We start from the raw sequence: 23,666 nt of genomic DNA on the forward strand, positions 1-23,666 counted from the left end.
AGGTTATAGAAGGGGCGCTCGGCGGCCGGACGGCCGCTGGCCTATCACTTTTGATATTTTGCATGCTTTGTTTCTACAGACAGCTACAGTTTGTTCATCGGAGTTTGAGACGGTACTATTCATTTGCGTTGGCATTTTATGGAGCCCTCAGGGTGGGGGAACTGGTCAGCCCTTCCAAGGTGGCACAGGGGGCTTGTTGGCGGACGATGTTCGCTGCGACGACTCGGTGGTCAGGCTTTTCATCTGCCGTTCAAAGACGGATCAAGCCAGCAGGAGGGCTCACATTGAGTTGCGCCAAATACAGGGTTCCTTCACATGCCCTGTGAAGATGGTGATGGCTTACTTACGGCTTCGCCCAGCAGTGGCTGGTTCTTTTCTGATCCATTCTGATGGTTTGGCTTTATCTAAGTTTCAATTTATTTAGATACTGCATCGCTGCCTTTCGGCTGCCGTTGTCGAGGCCAGTAATTTTTCATCACATTCGTTTAGGATTGGGGCAGCCACTGAGGCTGCCCGGTGGGGTCTTGACAGCGCGGTAGTTAAGCGTATTGGTAGGTGGGAATCTGACAGATTCAAAATTTCGTTCACCCCCAATTGATTTAATATGGGTTGGTTGGTTTAAAAAAAAAAAACAGAAAAAAAGGGAAGGTGGGGGTTATATGTCCCCTTTTTTGTTTTGTGTTTATTTCCATGATCTGTGTAGTAGTAGCGGTGGTAAGATGGTGATGGGTGCGTGTGCTGTTTCACTTTTTTCTTTCAGATCATACTCGCCTTGTTTGGATCCTGGGCCATTCTTTTGTTCATTGGGGGGCAAAGAGGGCTGATGTCAGGCCTAATGGCCGACAATTGGGTTTCCCACAAGCAGAAATCAGCATCTGGTGGATTGGAATTCTGGGAATGTTATGGAGCAGGGTTGTGCCGGAAGTTAACAGGATCTCCAGATGGGACAGTGACCTGGGGGTTAGATCCACTAGGCACCTGATAAGGGACATAAAATTTGATGTGCTGCGACTGCAAGCAGCTTTCCCACACATAGTGGTATGGTCAGAGATGGTGGCCCACACCACCTGGCGTCTTGCCGTTCGGTGGCTAAGATTAACAGGGCACAAGTTAAGGCCAATAAAGAGGTTGGGAGGTTCATTGCCAGGAATGAGGGTCTTGTGGTCAGGCATAAGGAGCTTGAGTTTGAGACATGGAGATATCTCTGTGGGGATGGAGTTCATCTTAATGAGGTGGGTACGGATCTGTGGTCCTTAGGTTTACAGGAGGGAACACAGTGAGCAGTTCGTTGTTGGCCGGGGCACAAAGGTGTGAGGCTTCACACTTTGCGTTGTGGCGGTTGGGTCTTTGGAGGCAATTAAAGCTTTGGGACACATCTGAGGTATGGGTCCCCGGTGAATGCCAGTTACGTGGTTAACTGGGAGTTTATGGTTATCTGCTGAAGGTGGTTCGTCCCCGAGTCGGATGCAAAGCGACAGGGACCATAAATGGTTAAGCAGATATAAGGTAAAGAGTTGGATACATAGTGCCTCCAAGGATCAGCAACCAAAAATCTATGCTTTGTTTTGGTTGATACTGTTAATTATTTTATTTAATAAAGGAGCCGTAAACGGACAGTTTTATCCCAACCTTTGGTGTCAGACTATTTTTAGTAGCAATAATAAGGGGCTACAATATGGGTCAAAAGTTATGGGTATTAGTGGTAAAATATAAGACAGTATACATAGGGTTTACCTTTTCAAGAAAAGCCCACAGCAAAAGAAAAGAAGAAATAAGCGCAGGGCTACATGAAATGGGACCCTGTAGGCTGGGCCAGTGAGGGTTAAATTATTTCCTGAAGTTAACTTGAGCTCATAGGTGATTGGTCAGAGTGGTGTGAGGGGGAAGCAGTGCAGAGAGGAGGTCAGAGGCACAGACATCAGGTCAGCACATGAGTATAGGAAAAGCTCCTGTCCGCCCTAATTATGTGAGATTGGTTGCATGGGGAATTGATAATGTTGGTTTGTTTTTCTGTGTTTGTTGTTTTCTTTTTGTATTTTCTTTTCTCTTAGGAAGGTGTTTGTGTCTTTGGAGGCATTTGGATGTAAAATGATTGAATTAAAGGTTTGGGACACATCTGAGGTATGGGTTCCCGGTGAATGGCAGTTACGTGGTTAACTGGGAGTTTATTGTTATCTACTGAAGGTGGTTCGTCCTGGTCGGAAAGCGACAGGGACCATAAATGGTCAAGCAGATATAAGGTAAAGAGTTGGATAGATAGTGCCTCCAAGGATCAGCAACCAAAAAGTTTATGCTTTGTTTTGGTTTATACTGTTAATTATTTTATTTAATAAAGGGGCCGTAAATGGCCAGTTTTATCCCAACCTTTGGTGTCAGACTATTTTTAGTAGCAATAATAAGGGGCTACAATATGGGTCAAAAGTTATGGCTATTAGTGGTAAAATATAAGACAGTATACATAGGGGTTACTTTTTCAAGAGTTCCTTAATAATATGGACAGGTATAGTATCCAACGTCCCTCAAGTTGGGATGGGGGGGGGGGGGAGCAGAGGAGTCCTTGTGTTGCAGATGTTCTGTGTCTTCAGCTAGCTTAAACAAGGGCCCAGTATAGTTCCTGGATTGTGGCATCCAATGTTGTAATTGCAAATGTAAAGTATCTCCTTATTCCAGCTTTAGCGAGAGAAACAAAGTAGAGATGTCTGCATGCAGTGTCTCTTGGCGTGTAAAGGGGGGGGGGGTCTGCCCATTTACCAATCCAGACGATACCAGGCTCAAAGGAATGGCAGGAAGAACCAGAAGCAGGCTCCTGCTGATGCTGTGATCAGGGAAAAGACGCCCGACTGCACACCCTGCAGTGCCATGATTCAGCCAGATCTGTACTGCGTGCAATGAGAGTAACCCACCAAACTGTGTAAAAAGTTTTGTCTGCAATGGGGGTGAAGATTATTGGGGGCAATGCGATCTTTTAAAGCGGGAACCCAGGGTAACATGCGACCCAAAACTCCATCGTTCTCTAATTTATGTCAATGCTTACCTATGATTTTCCTAATGATTTGATGCGGTTAGGAAAAAGAGGTAACACAAGAATTATTTTTACATCATTCTGTAAAAGGGATATACAGTGGGGACGGAAAGTATTCAGACCCCCTTAAATTTTTCACTCTTTGTTATATTATATTTGCTAAAATAATTTAAGTTCATTTTTTCCCTCATTAATGTACACACAGCACCCCATATTGACAGAAAAACACAGAATTGTTGACATTTTTGCAGATTTATTAAAAAAGAAAAACTGAAATATCACATGGTCCTAAGTATTCAGACCCTTTGCTCAGTATTTAGTAGAAGCATCCTTTTGATCTAATACAGCCATGAGTCTTTTAGGGAAAGATGCAACAAGTTTTTCACACCTGGATTTGGGGATCCTCTGCCATTCCTCCTTGCAGATCCTCTTCAGTTCTGTCAGGTTGGATGGTAAACGTTGGTGGACAACCATTTTTAGGTCTCTCCAGAGATGCTCAATTGGGTTTAAGTCAGGGCTCTGACTGGGCCATTCAAGAACAGTCACGAGGTTGTTGTGAAGCCACTCCTTCGTTATTTTAGCTGTGTGCTTAGGGTCATTGTCTTGTTTGAAGGTAAACCTTTGGCTCAGTCTGAGGTCCTGAGCACTCTGGAGAAGGTTTTCATCCAGGATATCCCTGTACATGGCCGCATTTATCTTTTCCTCGATTGCAACCAGTCTTCCTGTCCCTGCAGCTAAAAAACACCCCCACAGCATGATGCCGCCACCACCATGCTTCACTGTTGGGACTGTATTGGACAGGTGATGAGCAGTGCCTGGTTTTCTCCACACATACCACTTAGAATTAAAGCCAAAAAGTTCTATCTTGGTCTCATCAGACCAGAGAATCTTATTTCTCACCATCTTGGAGTCCTTCAGTTGATTTTTAGCAAACTCCATGCGGGCTTTCATGTATCTTGCACTGAGGAGAGGCTTCCGTCAGGCCACTGTGCCATAAAGCCCCGACTGGTGGAGGGCTGCAGTGATGGTTGACTTTCTACAACCTTCTTCCATCTTCTGACTGCATCTTTGGAGCTCAGCCACAGTGATCTTTGGGTTCTTCTGTACCTCTCTCACCAAGGCTCTTCTCCCCGGATAACTCAGTTTGGCTGGACGGCCAGCTCTAGAAAGGGTTCTGGTCGTCCCAAACATCTTCCATTTAAGGATTATGGAGGCCACTGTGCTCTTAGGAATCTTAAGTGCAGCAGAAATGTTTTTGTAACCTTGGCCAGATCTGTGCCTTGCCACAATTCTGTCTCTGAGCTCTTCAGGCAGTTCCTTTGACCTCATGATTCTCATTTGCTCTGACATGCACTGTGAGCTGTAAGGTCTTATATAGACAGGTGTGTGGCTTTCCTAATCAAGTCCAATCAGTATAATCAAACACAGCTGGACTCAAATGAAGGTGTAGAATCATCTCAAGGATAATCAGAAGAAATGGACAGCACCTGAGTTAAATATAAGAGTGTCACAGCAAAGGGTCTGAATACTTAGGACCATGTGATATTTCAGGTTTTCTTTTTTAATAAATCTGCAAAAATGTCAACAATTCTGTGTTTTTCTGTCAATATGGGGTGCTGTGTGTACATTAATGAGGAAAAAAATGAACTTAAAAAATTTTAGCAAATGGCTGCAATATAACAAAGAGTGAAAAATGTAAGGGGGTCTGAATACTTTCCATCCCCACGGTAGGTCTATATGAGCCAGGATCCAAAGAGTATTTGCTTGGTTTTCATTAGGGATGAGCTTCAAGTTCGAGTCGAACTCATGTTCGACTCGAACATCGGCTGTTCGCCAGTTCGCCGAACAGCGAACAATTTGGGGTGTTCACGGCAAATTCGAATGCCGTGGAACACCCTTTAAAAGGCTATGGGAGAAATCAAAAGTGCTAATTTTAAAGGCTTATATGCATGGTATTGTCATAAAAAGTGTTTGGGGACCTGGGTCCTGCCCCAGGGGACATGGATCAATGCAAAAAAAAGTTTTAAAAACGGCCGTTTTTTCGGGAGCAGTGATTTTAATAATGCTTAAAGTGAAACAATAAAAGTGTAATATCCCTTTAAATTTCATACCTGGGGGGTGTCTATAGTATGCATGTAAAGGGGCGCATGTTTCCCGTGTTTAGAACAGTCTGACAGCAAAATGACATTTCAAAGGAAAAAAAGTCATTTAAAACTACTCGCGGCTATTAATGAATTGACGGTCTGACGATACACATAAAAGTTCATTGATTAAAAGGGCATGGGAATTCCCCACACCAAAATGTAAAAAAAAAATGACGTGGGGGTCCCCCTAAATTCCATACCAGGCCCTTCAGGTCTGGTATGGATATTAAGGGGAACCCCGGCCAAAATTTTAAAAAATGGCATGGGGTCCCCCCTTAAAATCCATACCAGACCCTTCAGGTCTGGTATGGATTTTAAGGGGAACCCCGCGCCAAAATTTAAAAAAAAAATGGCGTGGGGTCCCCCCAAAAATCCATACCAGACCCTTATCTGAGCACGCAACCTGGCAGGCCGCAGGAAAAGAGGGGGGGACGAGAGAGCGCCCCCCCTCCTGAACCGTACCAGGCCACATGCCCTCAACATTGGGAGATTGCTTTGGGGTAGCCCCCCAAAACACCTTGTCCCCATGTTGATGGGGACAAGGGCCTCATCCCCACAATCCTTGCCCGGTGGTTGTTGGGGTCTGCGGGCGGGGGGGGCTTATCGGAATCTGGAAGCCCCCTTTAACAAGGGGACCCCCAGATCCTGGCCCTCCCCCCTGTGTGAAATGGTAAGGGGGTACAAAAGTACCCCTACCATTTCACAAAAAAACTGTCAAAAATGTTAAAAAAACAAGAGACAGTTTTTGACAATACCTTTATTTAAATGCTTCTTCTTTCTTCTATCTTCTATCTTCTTTCTTCTATCTTCCTTCGGTTTCTTCCTCCATCTTCTTCTTCTTCTGGTTCTTCTGGTTCTTCCTCCGGTGTTCTCATCCGGCATCTCCTTCGCGGCGTCTTCTTATCTTCTTCTCCTTGGGCCGCTCCGCATCCATGATGGCATGGAGGGAGGCTCCCGCTGTGTGATGCTTCTCCTCTTCTGACGGTTCTTAAATAATGGGGGGCGGGGCCACCCGGTGACTCCACCCCCCTCTGACGCACAGGGACTTGACGGGGACTTCCCTGTGGCATTCCCCGTGATGTCAGAAGGGGGCGGGGTTACGTAACGGGTGACCCTGCCCCCCTCTGACATCACAGGGAATGCCACAGGTGGCCCCACCCCCCATGTGGCCCGAAAAGAAGATGAAGACAGGAAGATGAAGAGAAGAAGATGAAGAGGAAAAGATGAAGAAAAAGATGAAGAGAGAAGCGTCACACAGCGGGAGCCTCCCTCCATGCCATCATGGATGCGGAGCGGTCCAAGGAGAAGAAGATAAGAAGACGCCACAGAGGAGATGCCGGACGAGAACACCGGAGGAAGAACCAGAAGAACCAGAAGAAGAAGAAGATGGAGGAAGAAACCGAAGGAAGATAGAAGATAGAAGATAGAAGAAAGAAGAAGCATTTAAATAAAGGAATTTTTAAAAACTGTCTCTTGTCATTTTTAACATTTTTGACAGTTTTTTTGTGAAATGGTAGGGGTACTTTTGTACCCCCTTACCATTTCACACAGGGGGGGAGGGCTGGGATCTGGGGGTCCCCTTGTTAAAGGGGGCTTCCAGATTCTGATACGCCCCCCGCCTGCAGACCCCCACAACCACCGGGCAAGGGTTGTGGAGATGAAGCCCTTGTCCCCATCAACATGGGGACAAGGTGTTTTGGGGGGCTACCCCAAAGCACCCTCCCAATGTTGAGGGCATGTGGCCTGGTACAGTTCAGAAGGGGGGGCACTCTCTTGTCCCCCCCCTCTTTTCCTGCGGCCTGCCAGGTTGCGTGCGCGGATAAGGGTCTGGTATGGATTTTTGGGGGGACCCCACGCCTTTTTTTTTTTTTTTTTTTAATTCCCCTGTGGGGAATTCCCATGCCGTTTTTATCAATGAACTTTATGTGTATTGTCGGACCGGCAATTCATTAATAGCCGCGAGTAGTTTTAAATGACTTTTTTTCCTTTGAAATGTAATTTTGCTGTCAGACTGTTCTAAACACGGGAAACATGCGCCCCTTTACAGGCATACTATAGACACCCCCAGGTACGAAATTTAAAGGGATAATACACTTTTATTGTTTCACTTTAAGCATTATTAAAATCACTGTTCCCGAAAAAATGGCCGTTTTTAAAACTTTTTTTTGCATTGATCCTTGTCCCCTGGGGCAGGACCCAGGTCCCCAAACACTTTTTATGACAATAACTTGCATATAAGCCTTTAAAATTAGCACCTTTGATTATTCATGTTCGTGTCCCATAGACTTTAACAGTGTTCGTGTGTTCAAACTAATTTTTTGCCTGTTCGCAAGTTCTGGTGCGAACCGAACAGGGGGGTGTTCGGCTCATCCCTAGTTTTCATACCAGGACTATATTGGCCTTGGTCATGGACAAAGGAAGACATTCCGGTCACCATTTGAAGCTCCTCCAAAGTAAGGGGGGGCATCTAACTGTTTCTTGGCAACATCAGACAAAGTGGGCAGTTCAATATCCCTAAGATAGTCTTGTAAGGAATCTTCCGAGTAGGAGGGTGACACTTTTCCTGAGCCTTTAAATGGTCTCTCAGTCTAGTTCAGTAGGTTACACAATCATGGGGAAAACTGCTGACTTGACAGTTGTCCAGAAGACAGGCATTGACACCCTCCACAAGGAGGGTAAGTCACAAAAATTGCTAAAGAAGCTGGCTGTTCACAGAGTGCTGTATCCAAGCATATTAATGGAAAGTTGAGTGGAAGGAAAAAGTGTGGTAGAAAAAGATGCACAAGCAACAAGGATAACCGCAGCCTTGAGAGGATTGTGAAGCAAAGGCCATTTATGAATTTGGGGGAGATTCACAAGGAATGGAATGGTGTCAGTGCTTCAAGTGCCACCACACACAGACGTATCCAGGGCATGGGCTACAACTGTCACATTCCTTGTGTCAAGCCTCCCCTGGACCAGAGATGTCAGCAGCGTCTTACCTGGGCTAAGGAGAAAAACGACTGGACTGTTGCTCAGTAGTCCAAAGTCCTCTTTTCAGGTGAAAAGAAATTTTGCATTTGATTTGGAAATCAAGGTCCCAGAGTCTGGAGGAAGAGTGGAGAGGCATAGAATCTAAGTTGCATGAGGTCCAGTGTGAAGTTTCTATAGTCGGTGATGATTTGGGAAGCCATGTCATTTGCTGGTGTTGGTCCACTGTGTTTTATCAAGTCCAAAGTCAGCACAGCCCTCTACCAGGAAATTCTAGAGCACTTAATGCTTCCCTCTGCTGACCAGCTTTATGGAAATGCTGATTTCATTTTCCAGCAGGACCTGCCCACACTGCCAAAAGTACCAATACCTGGTTCAATGATCATGGTATCACTGTTTTTGATTGGCCAGCAAACTCACCTGACCTAAACCCCATAGAGGATCTGTGGGGTATTGTCAAGAGGAAGATAAGAGACACCAGACCCAACAATGCAGACAAGCTTAAGGCCGCTATCAAAGCAACCTGGGCTTCCATAACATCTCAGCAGTGCTACAGGCTAATCGCCTCCATGCCACACTGCATTGATGCAGTAATTCATGCAAAAGGAGACCCAAACATACTATACTCTACATGGACATATTTTTCAGTAAGCCAACATTTCTGTTATAAAAATCCTTTTAAATTGGTCTTATGTAATATTCTAATTTTCTGAGATACTGAATTTGGGGTTTTCACTAACTGTAAGCCATAATCATCAAACTAAAAGAAAGAAATGCTTGAAATATATCATTTATCATTCATGTAATGAATCTATATAATATATGAGTTTCACTTTTTGAACTGAATTACTGAAATAAATTAACTTTTTGATGATATTCAAATTTTTGCATTTTGGCTCATTGTTCTATGACCATAAGTAATGGAAAATTGAAAGGTGGTCTATGCTTTTTATATGCACTGTAGGTTCAGCTATACATTTATAAGTACTTAGAAGCCTTGACCTAAATGAATCCAGACATAAACAAATAACCCTCATAAAAAGTGGTCATATTTTTTTAACATGAGAAAATTCGATCATGATTCCTAAAGGCAATTATGTAACTGGATCAACATTTTTTTTTTATATAAATGTAAGTAGCCTTTAAAATGTGAGTAGCCTTTTGTGTGGCAATCTAAAATATATTTTAGAATTGGTTACTGTGAAGAACATTTGCTTTGCTTTTACCTTTTCATTTCAGAGATTAAACCTATTTTATTCCAGTTGCAAGAAATGCCTTGTGTGACAACCATACAGTTATAAAACATTACACTGGATTGGTCCATTTATATCTTTCTTTCTGATTAGTAAATTCTAGTCTATTCATCTTTTCTTGATGCTAAGGTCCTCTGTACCCCTCACAATTTAGGCTGTCATTCTGCGCAACCTTTCCAATTACATAGGTTAAAAAAAAGATATATGTCCACTGAGACAAACACAAATTAATTAAAAACCAAGATCCTCAGAACTCCAAACTCATAACTGATTCGAATGAAAGACAGAAACCAAGATGTACATTTTCAGACAGAAGATGCAACTGTCTGCCATTATTATTTCAACAGAGGAGTACTATATTTTATTAGTAGGACAGCACCCAATAAGAAATAATTCTAGTTCATTACTGGGCTACATGCTGTATGTCAAAAGCATGATCCCCTTTGCATCTATTTGTCCATCAATGACCTTGGTTGTTTAAACTAGTTCAGTAAATATATGACAATGTAAAGTAGTATTTGTTATCAGGGCTTTTTTCAGCTGAAATTTAGTTCTACCACCTTTGGCTCAGGCTCTTTCCTCTCTGCTCACCACTATCAGAGAGGTCTGCGTTTTCCCAGTGCAGTATGGGGACAAGGCGGGTGCAGGTGCCCAGGGTGCAGTGCGGATGCTGACACCCCCACTGGATGATCTCCTTGCAAGTGAAAAAGGCGGAGCCACCTACAGTTTGAGGGGAGGTACTAAGGAAGAGGGATGAGATGTGGATGGGGATACAGAGGTACTGTAAGCAGCTGTGGAAGAAGGCTGAACTCTGCACTCTGTGTATAGCGCACCCCTGAAATCTGCACTCTGTATGCAGCACACCCCTGAACTCTGCACTCATGATAGCACCCCAAACTCTGCACAGAGCGCACCCCTGAACTCTGCACTCTTGAGTGTAACCCCACCAAACTCTGTACTCTGTACTCTGCGGTAGTATTTAATGCCCCCATAAGACCCTCCCACTGTTAGTGAAATTTGACCATACCCACTATTTGTTTTGGTTTGGAGGGTCTGTGCGTGTCCGGGGAAAGGGGGTTTTGGGGGGTCGTGGCTGAGTTCCTGCACCTATTTTCTTAGAAAAAAAAGCCCTGTTTGTTATTAAATATGACTGACTTTATTTCTCTGACTTAGATTAAGATCAGAATACATTTTAGAAGATATTCATGCAGAAATTCTGAAAAAATTTGGTTTTCCTCAAATTGTATATATCTCTATAATAAATACATTAATTTTAATAAGTTACAGTTCAGATCTCACCATGTCAAAGCTGCTGGAAAGCAAGAGATCCTTTACAGTTAGTGGTATGTCTGAGATCTGAGGTTGTGATTTTGGATTGTTTCCATTGCAAATAAGCCCAGTCCATATGTCTGCAAAGTAAGAATTGGAAAAATATCAGGGTTATAGTAAAAAAGCCAGTTTTATGGAAAGTGGATCTAGGATAGAGATGAAAGAGGGGTCCCCATACACTGTAATATAGAAAAGGCATATAAATACAAATTCAAATGTTCACCCCCTAAAACATTTGCAGAAAAAGTCACTACTCCAATGTACAAAATTAATGTACTATATTGCAACCTACCATTTCTTATACAGTATGACGTGGCTCTATTAGTTATCTTTTGAGGTTTTTCTCCATTATTTTGAACTGATTATCTTGAGAATAGAGCATTTTCTGCCTCTCCTCCACTGTTTCTATACTGGGAGTCAGGGCCAGGTTAAGAGCAGCATGCTGGAGCAATTTTTGTTAAAACAAATGAAATATTTAAACAAATTAAATGAAATAGAGGGGGAGGGGGTATGAGAAGCTGAAAAGAGAGAGAGGGGTTGAGAGAGAGAGATCGCAAGAGAGAAAGAAAGAGGGGGGAGGGTTGAGAGATAGAAAGGGGTTAAGAGAGAGGGGGGTTGAAAGAGAGAGGGGGTGAGAGAGACAGAGGGTGTCTTTTTGGTAGTCTTAGTAGGGTAGTAATGTGGAGCGCATATCGCGCCACAGCGAACTGTGGGTGGAGTCACATTACGGTAAGAGTGGGAGGGTATGCCCTACATGCGATGCATTGGAACATGCGTGCTCTGTCACATCTGCATGATGTGAATGGAGCCTTACACTTACCAACCATGTAACAGGGGTATTTACTATGACAGGCCCTTCCCTGACTCTCTGCTAATCTCCACATCTTTATCCACCTCCTCTCAGTACACCTGTGCATTCTAAATCCCCCTGCTAACCTCTGCACCCCTACTTGCACATCAGAGCCCCCCTCCTCACATCACAGCCTCACCCTTACATCACAGCCCCCTGTTTCACATCAGAGCCCCCTCCTGACATCAAAGCCCCCCTCACATCACAATCCCCCTTGCAATCACAACCCTCCACATCATAGCTCCCCCCCTCCTTACATCACAAAACCCCTCCTCACATCATAGCCACCCCTTTCACATCAAAGCCCCCTGTATCACAGCTCCACCTCTCACATCACAGCCCGCCCCCCTTTACATCAATGTCTTCAGTACCCGCTTTATTTTGCGGCAGTCAAAACTTAATTTAATTTAAATTCATTTGAGCACACCACAGCGCGGGGACACTTATACTATACCACTTAAAGGCACAGTTTACTACAGTGCAATTGTGAATCTGCAGCATGGAGGACTTGATAAAGGCCTTGCTCCAAAGTAGTGCCGCACAGCAACATGCTTATAAGAAAGCTACTGCTGCACAACAAGAAACTAAGAGAATGTTGGCTGCTCAGCAGCAGCAAGTCCAAGTGTGGTTGCCCTGGCTCAGGCAACTGAGGCTCAAATGGCTGCCTTGGCTCAGGCGGCTGAGAAAGACTGACAGTAGATGAAGTACTACAGCGGATTCCAGCCCAGACTTCAAATGTCTACACAGGGTCCCCTGGTGACACCCTGCCGGGCACCAAAAGTCACCTTCTTCAAAAGATGACATTCCTGGATAATGTGGAGGCATTCTTATGTACTTTTGAGAGAACTGCTGAGGGGCAGGGCTGGCCTAAAGACCGCTGGGCTGCGCTTATGGCACCACTGTTGGGTCTCCCAAAAAGCCTACTTTGATTTGGAGGATGCCTGAGATTATGACAAACTAAAAGCTGAGATCTTGCGGGGGTCACAGCGGCAGTGAGAGCGCAGCGAGTACGCAGCTGGAGATTTCAAGGCAGATGGATTCCCCCGCTCCAAAATGTATGATCTGGTCAAGCAATGGCTGCAGCCTGAGATACTCACAGGGCCCCAAATAGCGGAGAGAGTTGCAATGGACCAGTTTCTAAAGAGCCCTACCTCCTGAGTTGTAGAGGTGGGTGAGGCAATCTCATCCAAATTCAAAGGGTGCTCTGGTTGAACTGGTGGAACGCTACTTTGAGGCAGAGGACCTGGTTGTTGGGTCTCCAGTTTCAAGATCCCCTGCTGTGGCCACCCGGTCAACCCCAGTATCACAGCATAAATTACACATCTAATTTAATTCCTACCTATCACACTCTTGAATGTCATGGAGCACCAGAACAGTGGAATTACCCACAAAATGACCCCATTTTGGAAGGCAAACACCCCAAGGTATATTCTATGAGGCATGGGCTGCAGATTGGTACTCAGGTACTCTGATGGGCTGGTGACTGGTCCTAGGGTACTCTGATGGGCTGGTGACAGGTACTCGGTTACTCCGATGGGCTGGTGACAGGTACTCGGTTACTCTGATGGGCTGGTGACAGGTACTCGGGTACTCTGATGAGCTATTGAAAGGTACTCAGATGGGCTGGTGACAGGTACTTGGGTACTCTGATGGGCTGGTGACAGGTACTCGGGTACTTTGATGGGCTGGTGACAGGTACTTGGGAATTCAGATGGGCTGGTGACAGGTATTCAGATGGGCTGGTGACAGGTACTCGGGTACTCTGATGGGCTTGTGACAGGTACTCTGATGGGCTTGTGACAGGTACTCTGATGGGCTGGTGACAGGTACTCTGATGGGCTGGTGACAGGTACTCTGATGAGCTGGGGACAGGTACTCTGATGAGCTGGTGACAGGTACTCGGGCACTCGGATGGGCTGGTGACAGGTACTCGGGCACTTGGATGGCTGGTGACAGGTACTTTGATGGGCTGGTGACAGGTACTTTGATGGGCTGGTGACACGTATTCTTTATTACTGGGGGGGCAATCAGTGTGATTGGTGTGCACTGTAGGTGGTAACGAGCTGTTACAGCAATCTCCTCCTCACACGCGATTGGTGTGTGAGAAGGAGAACCCGGTAACAGCTCGTTACCGCAGTTTGTTTACATTCTGTGACCGGCTGTGATTGGACATGGCCGGTCACGTGGTAAAGAGCCAATTTCATTGGCTCTTTACCATGATCGGGGATGGGCTGAGTCGTCAGGGTGACAAGCCCCTAAGGGCACGCACAAGCACCGTGCACGAGGACAGTGCGTGTGACCGGCTGTGATTGGACACAGCCGGTCACTTGGTAAAGAGCCATTTTTATTGGCTCTTTACACTGATCAGGGATGGGCTGTGTCCCATATGATGTCCACCTGGGATGGGAGACTGTTCCTGTCGGCGTCATTTTACTATGGCCTGGTATGGAACTGGTTAATACAGAGGTCAATACATTAAAGGTAAAAAATCTTTAGAACTACTTTAATTGTAATTTTTATATTAGAATGATTTGTTATGTTTGGGGTGAGTAATGGCATTGGGGGTGGTACATGAGTAATATTCCTGCATTTCCAATGATCTGTCTTTTACTTTCACTTTTGATGATAATGGTAAACAGGACAAACCAAGAGGATGAATCTCCCTAATGGGGGCACAGACAGCAATAAAAACCTGCCAGGTGTTTTAATCCCTAACCACTTTATCCAAAACTAAAAAAAAACAAAACAGAACATTGTATCATACTTACCGTAATTTTATTTTCCTGGTGTCTATTAATGGCAGCATACGTGTGATAGTAGCCTTGCTTACTTCCACCCACCGGACCAGTGCATAGCTATAAAAAGTTAACACCCACACAACAGCCCATTCCCTGTACATCACTAGTAACAAACTGGGTGGGTTCAGTATGCTGCCATGGATAGGCCCCAGGAAAAGAAAATTACAGTAAGTATGATACAATTTTCTGTTTTCCTGGTGCCTCTATGGCAGCATACATGTGATAGATCAATAACTAGCTACCAGAGTGGGAAGCTTCAGCAAATCCTATCATAAGAAAGTGAGTAAGCTACTGGCTTCCTGCTGAAAACAGGTGTAATGAGAACTACTAAGCTCATCAGTACTGCTGAAAGAATGTGCCATAATAGAACCTGACTGTCTCTCCTGCCTGTCATGTTGGCTGACATTTCTGCATAAGGTGCTCATGATTAGGGATGAGCTTCGAGTTCGAGTCGAACTCATGTTCGACTCGAACATTGGCTGTTCGCAAGTTCACCGAACAGCGAACAATTTGGGGTGTTCGCGGCAAATTCGAATGCCGCGGAACACCCTTTAAAAGTCTATGGGAGAAATCAAAAGTGCTAATTTTAAAGGCTAATATGCAAGTTATTGTCATAAAAAGTGTTTGGGGACCTGGGTCCTGCCCCAGGGGACATGGATCAATGCAAAAAAAAGTTTTAAAAACGGCCGTTTTTTCAGGAGCAGTGATTTTAATAATGCTTAAAGTCAAACAATAAAAGTGTAATATCCCTTTAAATTTCGTACCTGGGGGGTGTCTATAGTGTGCCTGTAAAGGGGCGCATGTTTCCTGTGTTTAGAACAGTCTGACAGCAAAATGACATTTTGAAGGAAAAAACTCATTTAAAACTACCCGCGGCTATTGCATTGCCGACAATACACATAGAAGTTCATTGATAAAAACGGCATGGGAATTCCCCAAAGGGGAACCCCGAACCAAAATTAAAAAAAAAAAATGACGTGGGAGTCCCCCTAAATTCCATACCAGGCCCTTCAGGTCTGGTATGGATATTAAGGGGAACCCCGGCCAAAAAAAAAAAAAAAACGGCGTGGGGTCCCCCCAAAAATCCATACCAGACCCTTATCCGAGCACGCAACCTGGCAGGCCGCAGGAAAAGAGGGGGGGACGAGAGTGCGGCCCCCCCTCCCTCCTGAACCGTACCAGGCCACATGCCCTCAACATTGGGAGGGTGCTTTGGGGTAGCCCCCCAAAACACCTTGTCCCCATGTTGATGAGGACAAGGGCCTCATCCCCACAACCCTGGCCGGTGGTTGTGGGGGTCTGCGGGCGGGGGGCTTATCGGAATCTGGAAGCCCCCTTTAACAAGGTGACCCCCAGATCCCGGCCCCCCCCCTGTGTGAAATGGTAAGGGGGTACATAAGTACCCCTACCATTTAACGAAAAAAGTGTCAAAAATGTTAAAAATGACAAGAGACAGTTTTTGACAATTCCTTTATTTAAATGCTTCTTCTTTCTTCTATCTTCCTTCATCTTCTGGTTCTTCTGGTTCTTCTGGCTCTTCTGGTTCTTCCTCCGGCGTTCTCGTCCAGCATCTCCTCCGCGGCGTCTTCTATCTTCTTCTCCTCGGGCCGCTCCGCACCCATGGCATGGGGGGGAGGCTCCCGCTCTTCTGTTCTTCTTTTCTTCTCTTCTTCTTTTCTTCTCCGGGCCGCTCCGCAATCCATGCTGGCATGGAGGGAGGCTCCCGCTGTGTGACGGCGCTCCTCGTCTGACAGTTCTTAAATAACGGGGGGGGCGGGGCCACCCGGTGACCCCGCCCCCCTCTGACGCACGGTGACTTGACGGGACTTCCCTGTGACGTCACGGGGAATGCCACAGGGAAGTCCCGTCAAGTCACCGTGCGTCAGAGGGGGGCGGGGTCACCGGGTGGCCCCGCCCCCCGTTATTTAAGAACTGTCAGACGAGGAGCGCCGTCACACAGCGGGAGCCTCCCTCCATGCCAGCATGGATTGCGGAGCGGCCCGGAGAAGAAAATGAAGAAGAGAAGAAGAGAAGAAAAGAAGAAGAGAAGAGCGGGAGCCTCCCCCCCATGCCATGGGTGCGGAGCGGCCCGAGGAGAAGAAGACAGAAGACGCCGCGGAGGAGATGCTGGACGAGAACGCCGGAGGAAGAACCAGAAGAGCCAGAAGAACCAGAAGAACCAGAAGATGAAGGAAGATAGAAGAAAGAAGAAGCATTTAAATAAAGGAATTGTCAAAAACTGTCTCTTGTCATTTTTGACACTTTCTTCGTGAAATGGTAGGGGTACTTATGTACCCCCTTACCATTTCACACAGGGGGGGGCCGGGATCTGGGGGTCACCTTGTTAAAGGGGGCTTCCAGATTCCGATAAGCCCCCCGCCCGCAGACCCCCACAACCACCGGCCAGGGTTGTGGGGATGAGGCCCTTGTCCTCATCAACATGGGGACAAGGTGTTTTGGGGGGCTACCCCAAAGCACCCTCCCAATGTTGAGGGTATGTGGCCTGGTACGGTTCAGGAGGGAGGGGGGGCCGCACTCTCGTTCCCCCCTCTTTTCCTGCGGCCTGCCAGGTTGTGTGCTCGGATAAGGGTCTGGTATGGATTTTTGGGGGGACCCCACGCCGTTTTTTTTTTTTTTTTGGCGCGGGGTTCCCCTTAAAATCCATACCAGACCTGAAGGGTCTGGTATGGAATTTAGGGGGAACCCCACATCATTTTTTTTTTTTAATTTTGGCCGGGGTTCCCCTTAATATCCATACCAGACCTGAAGGGCCTGGTATGGAATTTAGGAGGACTCCCACGTCATTTTTTTTTTTTAATTTTGGTTCGGGGTTCCCCTTTGGGGAATTCCCATGCCGTTTTTATCAATGAACTTCTATGTGTATTGTCGGCAATGCAATAGCCGCGGGTAGTTTTAAATGAGTTTTTTCCTTCAAAATGCCATTTTGCTGTCAGACTGTTCTAAACACAGGAAACATGCGCCCCTTTATAAGCATACTATAGACACCCCCCAGGTACGAAATTTAAAGGGATATTACACTTTTATTGTTTGACTTTAAGCATTATTAAAATCACTGCTCCTGAAAAAACGGCCGTTTTTAAAACTTTTTTTGCATTGATCCATGTCCCCTGGGGCAGGACCCAGGTCCCCAAACACTTTTTATGACAATAACTTTCATATAAGCCTTTAAAATTAGCACTTTTGATTATTCATGTTCGTGTCCCATAGACTTTAACGGTGTTCGCATGTTCGAACGAACTTTTTTCCTGTTCGCATGTTCTGGTGCGAACCGAACAGGGGGGTGTTCGGCTCATCCCTACTCATGATATTCAGATGCTGCTGGAGGAACGTACAGCAATTACTTTCGGTGGTTGCAGCCTGGACATAAAGCGGGATCTTAGAATTAACTTTAGGAACTGCATGGTGATTGTGCACTGGAGCCTTCTGCCATTGTTGGTTTCTAAGGAGCTAGGTATAGCTACAATAGCTAGCTAATGACGGTTTGCAAGTGTGCCATCATTGATCTGGATGTATTGAAGGAGTACTTCACCTAAGTTGGACAAAGCAATCTCACTATGGGATAGGCAAACAAATGCCCACAGGCTCTTGATACCATGACAACAGCATAGCTGTGAACTTCCTGCAGCTCAAATAGCCTCCCCAATACTTCTTATACCAGAAGCTGGCTTCAGATAAGGGCAAATGTCCACCTTGTAGAAAAACAGTTGAGCACCATTCGCGATACCCTCCCCATCTGCACCAACATTCAAATCCCCAGGACAGGCCCCCAGAGCGCACCCCTGCTCAAGGGGACATGCCCCCAAAGCCTGCCCCAAAAACTACAACACAGATGGAAAAAGTACTATGGACAGCACCCAAATGCTCCTGCAGAAAGTGCATTAATCTGGCTACAATTCACCTCAAGCCCCTGGTAGAACACAGGGAAAGTGAGGCTAGAAGCCTAGGTGGCAGCCTTGCAGATCTGAGAAACTGTAGTCTGTAACCAAAAGCTTAGGATGCACCCGTAGATTTAGTAGAGTGCATCTTGTCAAAACAGGATGGAACCTGAACCCTAGACCATGGAGTTGATTGATGGTCTGCTGTGTCGACTTGACATGATGGAGCTAGAAATTGGAGCATCAGTACAGGGTCCATCTTGAAAAACAAGAGGAAAGTAAAGGCTGAGAGATAAACTTTCCATCCCGACCACATCCAACCAAGAGACAGAAACTTCCTTTGGGTGAACTGCATGCAGATGAAAGAACTGAATAAGGATGTCCTGTTTGAGGAAACAGATAGAAACTAACCCGAGCAAGACAGAGAACTAGGTTCTAACAAGCTTGTCTTATGTTAAATCTGTGAAAGGTTCCAGACAAGGTCACCAGTCTTGAACAGTCACCTTCCCAAGTGAAGACTACAAGTGAACTACTTAAGATCCCACAAAGTCACACGGGCAGCAATATTAAGAGCTAAATGCTGACTTATGCCGCGTACACACGAGCAGACTTTACGGCAGACTTTGCCCGGCGGACTGGATTTCGTCAGACAATTCGATCGTGTGTGGGCTCCAGCGGACTTTGTTTTCTCAAAAGTTGGACAGACTTAGATTTGAAACATGTTTTAAATTAATCAGTCAAAATCGAGTCCGGTCGAAAAGTCAGCTCGTCTGTATGCTAGTTCGACAGACAAAAAGCCACGCTAGGGCAGCTATTGGCTACTGGCTATGAACTTCCTTATTTTAGTCAACGCGTACGAATTCGACAGACTTTGGTGGACTGTGTGTAGGCAAGTCCGTTCATTCAGAAAGTCCATCGTAAAGTACGTCAAAAAGTCCGCCGAGCAAAGTCTGCCATAAAGTCCGCTCGTGTGTACGCGGCATTAGGCCCAGCTGCAGGAGATACAAAGCAAAAAAGTCGTGCTAATGGGAGAAATGGTATTATGGCTCCCAATGATGGGTACCAGAAATCACAATAGTGATACTACATGAATTAAATCAAATAACTAGAGTGCAAACTAGAGTGTTACAAACTAAACATGAATCTAATTATGATACATCAAGAGGCAAATACAATAAAAAAAATATGCAAATGTGAAGGGAAATTCAGTTAGGAATGTCCATAAATTTAGTGAAGTGAAAAAAACAAACAAAAAAAAACAAAAAAAAATTAATTTTTATAATATATATTAAAAAATGGAAATGAGTCCATAATGCAAAATATAAATCCCACGGTGATGCGTAATGAAAATCCACACTGTAGTGACAAGTGCAAAGATGAAGCCTCCACCACGGATAAATACTGCCGCTTACCAGAAATCGTAGGTCCCTTATTACAGGGGACCACACTGAGCGGGTGGCTGTAACCCCAGCCCGGAATCTCACAGGCAGGCACTGGATACCTCAGCATCAATGGGGATCGTCAGCAGAAAACTCAGGAGGGCAGTAACATCAGCAAAAAAACAACAAAGGGCTCCACATAGCGTAAATCCTTTAACATTTAATCAAATATTAAAAACTGACAAATGGACACTTACAGATCAGCGAAAATAAGTAGGCAAAAACAATAAGAGTAAGCCGGCCGGCTCCCAAACAGCCCGTAGCTTCCAGGACTAAACGCGCAGCGGTGACGTCAGAACGTAGCTCCTCCTCCCTACATCGTTTCGTCACTAGCGGACGTGGTCACGGGATACGGGCGGCGTCCTGACGCACCGCTTAAATAGCAAACTACCAACCCCGCCTCGATCTAAGTCTCAAGGCAAGAACCACTGGGCGCCATCCCACCTAAAGGAGAAACCAAGGGCAAATATATCTATATGTCTAAAAACCCATAATGTGGCTAAAAATGAACCTAAATGGGAATAGATATGAACATGATGGGGAAGTGTAGCACGTTAAAAAGCCTAAACAGACAAAAAAAATGCAGAGTGTTTGGAAAACATCTGATGTGTGACTTAAGGGGATAACAAAAATTTGCATGTATTGATAATCCTATGCTAAATGAAAAAACATAATTAAAAAAAGGGGGCCTACTAACACTGCAAATGCAGCATAAGTTGGAAGTTACAGTCACTGGAAAAAACCTTGAGCAAGCATCAAGTAAAAACAGCTCAAAGAATTAAATTAAATTGTTATTAAATAATTAAAAACGCATGAGCCACGTAAAGGCTCAAAATTAACTATAAACCAAAATATACAATGATAGTAAAATATCTAAAAAAAGGGGGAAAAAATTGATATCAGCATCTCCCTAAGTGGGAAAGCGCCCCGCTATTCTTCCTAAGCCACTCAAAGGTAAAAGACATAAAAAGTGGTAAGGGAAACAAATTGATAACAAACAATGTCCAATGGAAATACCACCGGGCACCTCTAACAATACACGACCAAAAAAAAATATTTTCAGTTACATTGCACAAAATAAAGAAATGACATCAATAATCATGCAACTAAAAATAAATATCAGCGTGGTGTGGTTACCACCACACCACGCTGATCCCGGAAGTAGACGGGTAGCAGCTGAGAGCCGGCCGGCGCATATTGATTTTATCACGATCTTTTTTCTGTACACAATGTAAGTGCAATTTTAAAATTTTTTTAATAAATGCATTTTAACTGTATTACGCTATGGAGTATTTTCCTTTCATGTTTATCTGTGGATTTGGAGCGGTATCTTATTAAGTTGATCCCCTGGAGCGGTGACCTGTGAATTACATCCCAGCAGAGACCCAGTGGCTGGGGGATACAGCCACCTGCGTGCATGATCTCTGTGACAGGAGATCTATAGATTCGGTAAGGGGCTGATTGATCTGAGGTGGAGGATCTCCCTGTAACATCACTCTCCCTAGGGAGACCATCTTTGCATGCCTCACACTATTTGAAGAAAGGTGTTCTTTTCTTCCTTTACCAGCAAAATTTCTATACCCATAAGGACTCTCTTTTTTTCTGATTATATGGACCTATTATAATTTTTCTGGATATTGAATACTTAATTATCATCTCTTACTATATCAGTTTTATTTGTGAGATTCCAGTTTCTCAATCATTCTTGAGTGCTAATTTATTTGTTGTTTGTGAGATTCCAGTTTCTCAGCTATTTTTGTGCCAATTCATTTTGTTGATTGTTTTTTGCATGTTTTTTTCCAGTGTGGGTTATAATCACTATGATCACGTTCATGTACTAGCAGCGCAGCTTTTGGTTTTGTATAGTTATTGAGGTGGGGGATGTCTCACATTTCTGGCTGCAGCAGCACTTTAGGTTTTTAGTTTTTCACTTAAAATATTCTTGATTTTTTCTAAATCAAGGGATAGCGCAGTATTTTTCTTTTTGATTTTTAATCTTATGAACCCAAGCCATCTCCAACCTGGAGATGCTTCTGACCAAACCACTACCCCTCCAGTGTGGCCTAAATCTATCAATCCCCAAAAAGATAGTACCAGATGGATCTCTTTTATGGAAAGTGAGGTAGTGTTTCGATACAGAGTGTTTGGGAAACCCTCTCCATATATTATTGATGTGCTTGATTAATCGCACTTGTAAGGGTCTCTTGGTCCGGCCCACATACTGCAGGCCACAAGGGCACTGCAGCATATAGATGACCCCAGACGTGGAGCAAGTAATGAAGGGCTCAATAACAAAAGAGTTTGAGGTACAGGTAGAAGTAAAACCGACAGTCCTTCTAGTCTTACATCCATTGATTGAACAGACCTGACACCTCCTACACTGATAATACCCTGTTAGTTCAGAGAAAAAGCCAGACCTAGGGGTAGGGGGATTGAGAATGTTGGGCGCCAGTTTGTCTTTAAGGGACAGTGCGCCCCTAAAAACCACCTGTGGTTTGTCAGGTAAAATAGGGTGCTGACATCCATTTTACCTGAAGTCTGCGAACTAAGCCCTGCAATGGATCATCTGCGGGTAGCGGCACATCAGCTGGGTCCATGGCTGATCAAACTGTTAGGTCTGGGACCAGGTGACAGATGCACACTGTAGGAGTCAGAAGTGCACCGCTAAGGTAGTGGACCCTAGGACTGACTGCTGCGGATTGAACCCTGGAAGGTTTAGGAAGCAGGTCTACAGGATAACTAACATGGATCCCAGTGGGAGCTAGAGCATAGATTCCCCAGGGCGCAGAGTCTAAGAGCCAGCGGGTGTTCACCAGAGCCCCTAGTGGTGAGGATGGACTGCGCTGCAGTCTGGCTCCAGGTCGCGGCCCCCAGGGTCTCACAGCTCACGCTCACCGTAGACTACAGGAGAAGAGGAAGGAGGCAGCAGGCTGGAACGACAGGGAAGTAAGGGGTAAGCCAAAGGTCAGGGCGACTAGCAGACAGGGAGAGTGGAGAACAGGCCAAAGTCGGTAACAGGAATCAGACGTAGGAAACACAGCAAGTACACATGGAGGCTAACACACAATGGTTGATCAGCACTGCTGGCTTGCAGTGCACAGGTTAATATAGGGTTCCCTGATAGGGCCTGGGGTGGGGCCATGCTTAGAGGAGAGGTTATAAAACCAGTCAGGTGAGAGGCAGCTGGTCTTTAGAGATGAACACATGGAGACAGGTAAGCTGACAGAAAACTCTATTGCATAACCATGACATTTAGGCCACACTGGAGGGGTAGTGGTTTGGTCAGAAGCATCTCCAGGTTGGAGATGGCTTGGGTTCATAAGATTAAAAGCTATACCCCGTTTGGCCTTAACATTGAGGTTGATGTTAATTCTCTTATTGACAATTCCTAGTGACTTTGTGTTATTTGACTGTTCACTTATGATTTTAGCTATATGTCTGTGTATTTGATTGCATATTTATTTTTAGTTGCATGATTATTGATGTCATTTCTTTATTTTGTGCAATGTAACTGAAAATATTTTTTTTGGGTCGTTTATTGTTAGAGGTGCCCGGTGGTGTTTCCATTGGACATTGTTTGTTATCAATTTGTTTCCCTTACCACTTTGTATGTCTTTTACCTTTGAGTGGCTTAGGAAGAATGGTGGGGCGCTTTCCCACTTAGGAAGATGCTGATATCAATTTTTTCCCCCTTTTTTTAGATATTTTACTATCATTGTATATTTTGGTTTATAGTTAATTTTGAGCCTTTACATGGCTCATGCGTTTTTAATTATTTAATAACAATTTAATTTAATTCTTTGAGCTGTTTTTACTTGATGCTTGCTCAAGGTTTTTTCCAGTGACTGTAACTTCCAACTTATGCTGCATTTGCAGTGTTAGTAGGCCCCCTTTTTTTAATTATGTTTTTTCATTTAGCATAGGATTATCAATACATGCCAATTTTTGTTATCCCCTTAAGTCAC

The 23,666-nt window shown here is 44.8% G+C and overlaps 1 protein-coding gene across 3 annotated transcripts in view; it reads right to left on the bottom strand.

The window, feature by feature from the left end:
* CREB3L3 (cAMP responsive element binding protein 3 like 3) overlaps window positions 1-23,666 on the bottom strand; it is a 673,320-nt gene that overhangs the window by 432,084 nt on the left and 217,570 nt on the right. For all 3 annotated transcript variants that reach the window (XM_073594674.1, XM_073594692.1, XM_073594681.1), the window contains one exon: window positions 10,689-10,798. In XM_073594674.1, the coding sequence (XP_073450775.1) occupies window positions 10,689-10,798 (110 nt within the window). The remainder of the gene's footprint in view (window positions 1-10,688; window positions 10,799-23,666) is intronic.

The sequence above is a fragment of the Aquarana catesbeiana genome, linkage group LG01 (genome assembly GCF_042186555.1).
Source record: "Aquarana catesbeiana isolate 2022-GZ linkage group LG01, ASM4218655v1, whole genome shotgun sequence".
NCBI classification, from domain to species: domain Eukaryota; kingdom Metazoa; phylum Chordata; class Amphibia; order Anura; family Ranidae; genus Aquarana; species Aquarana catesbeiana.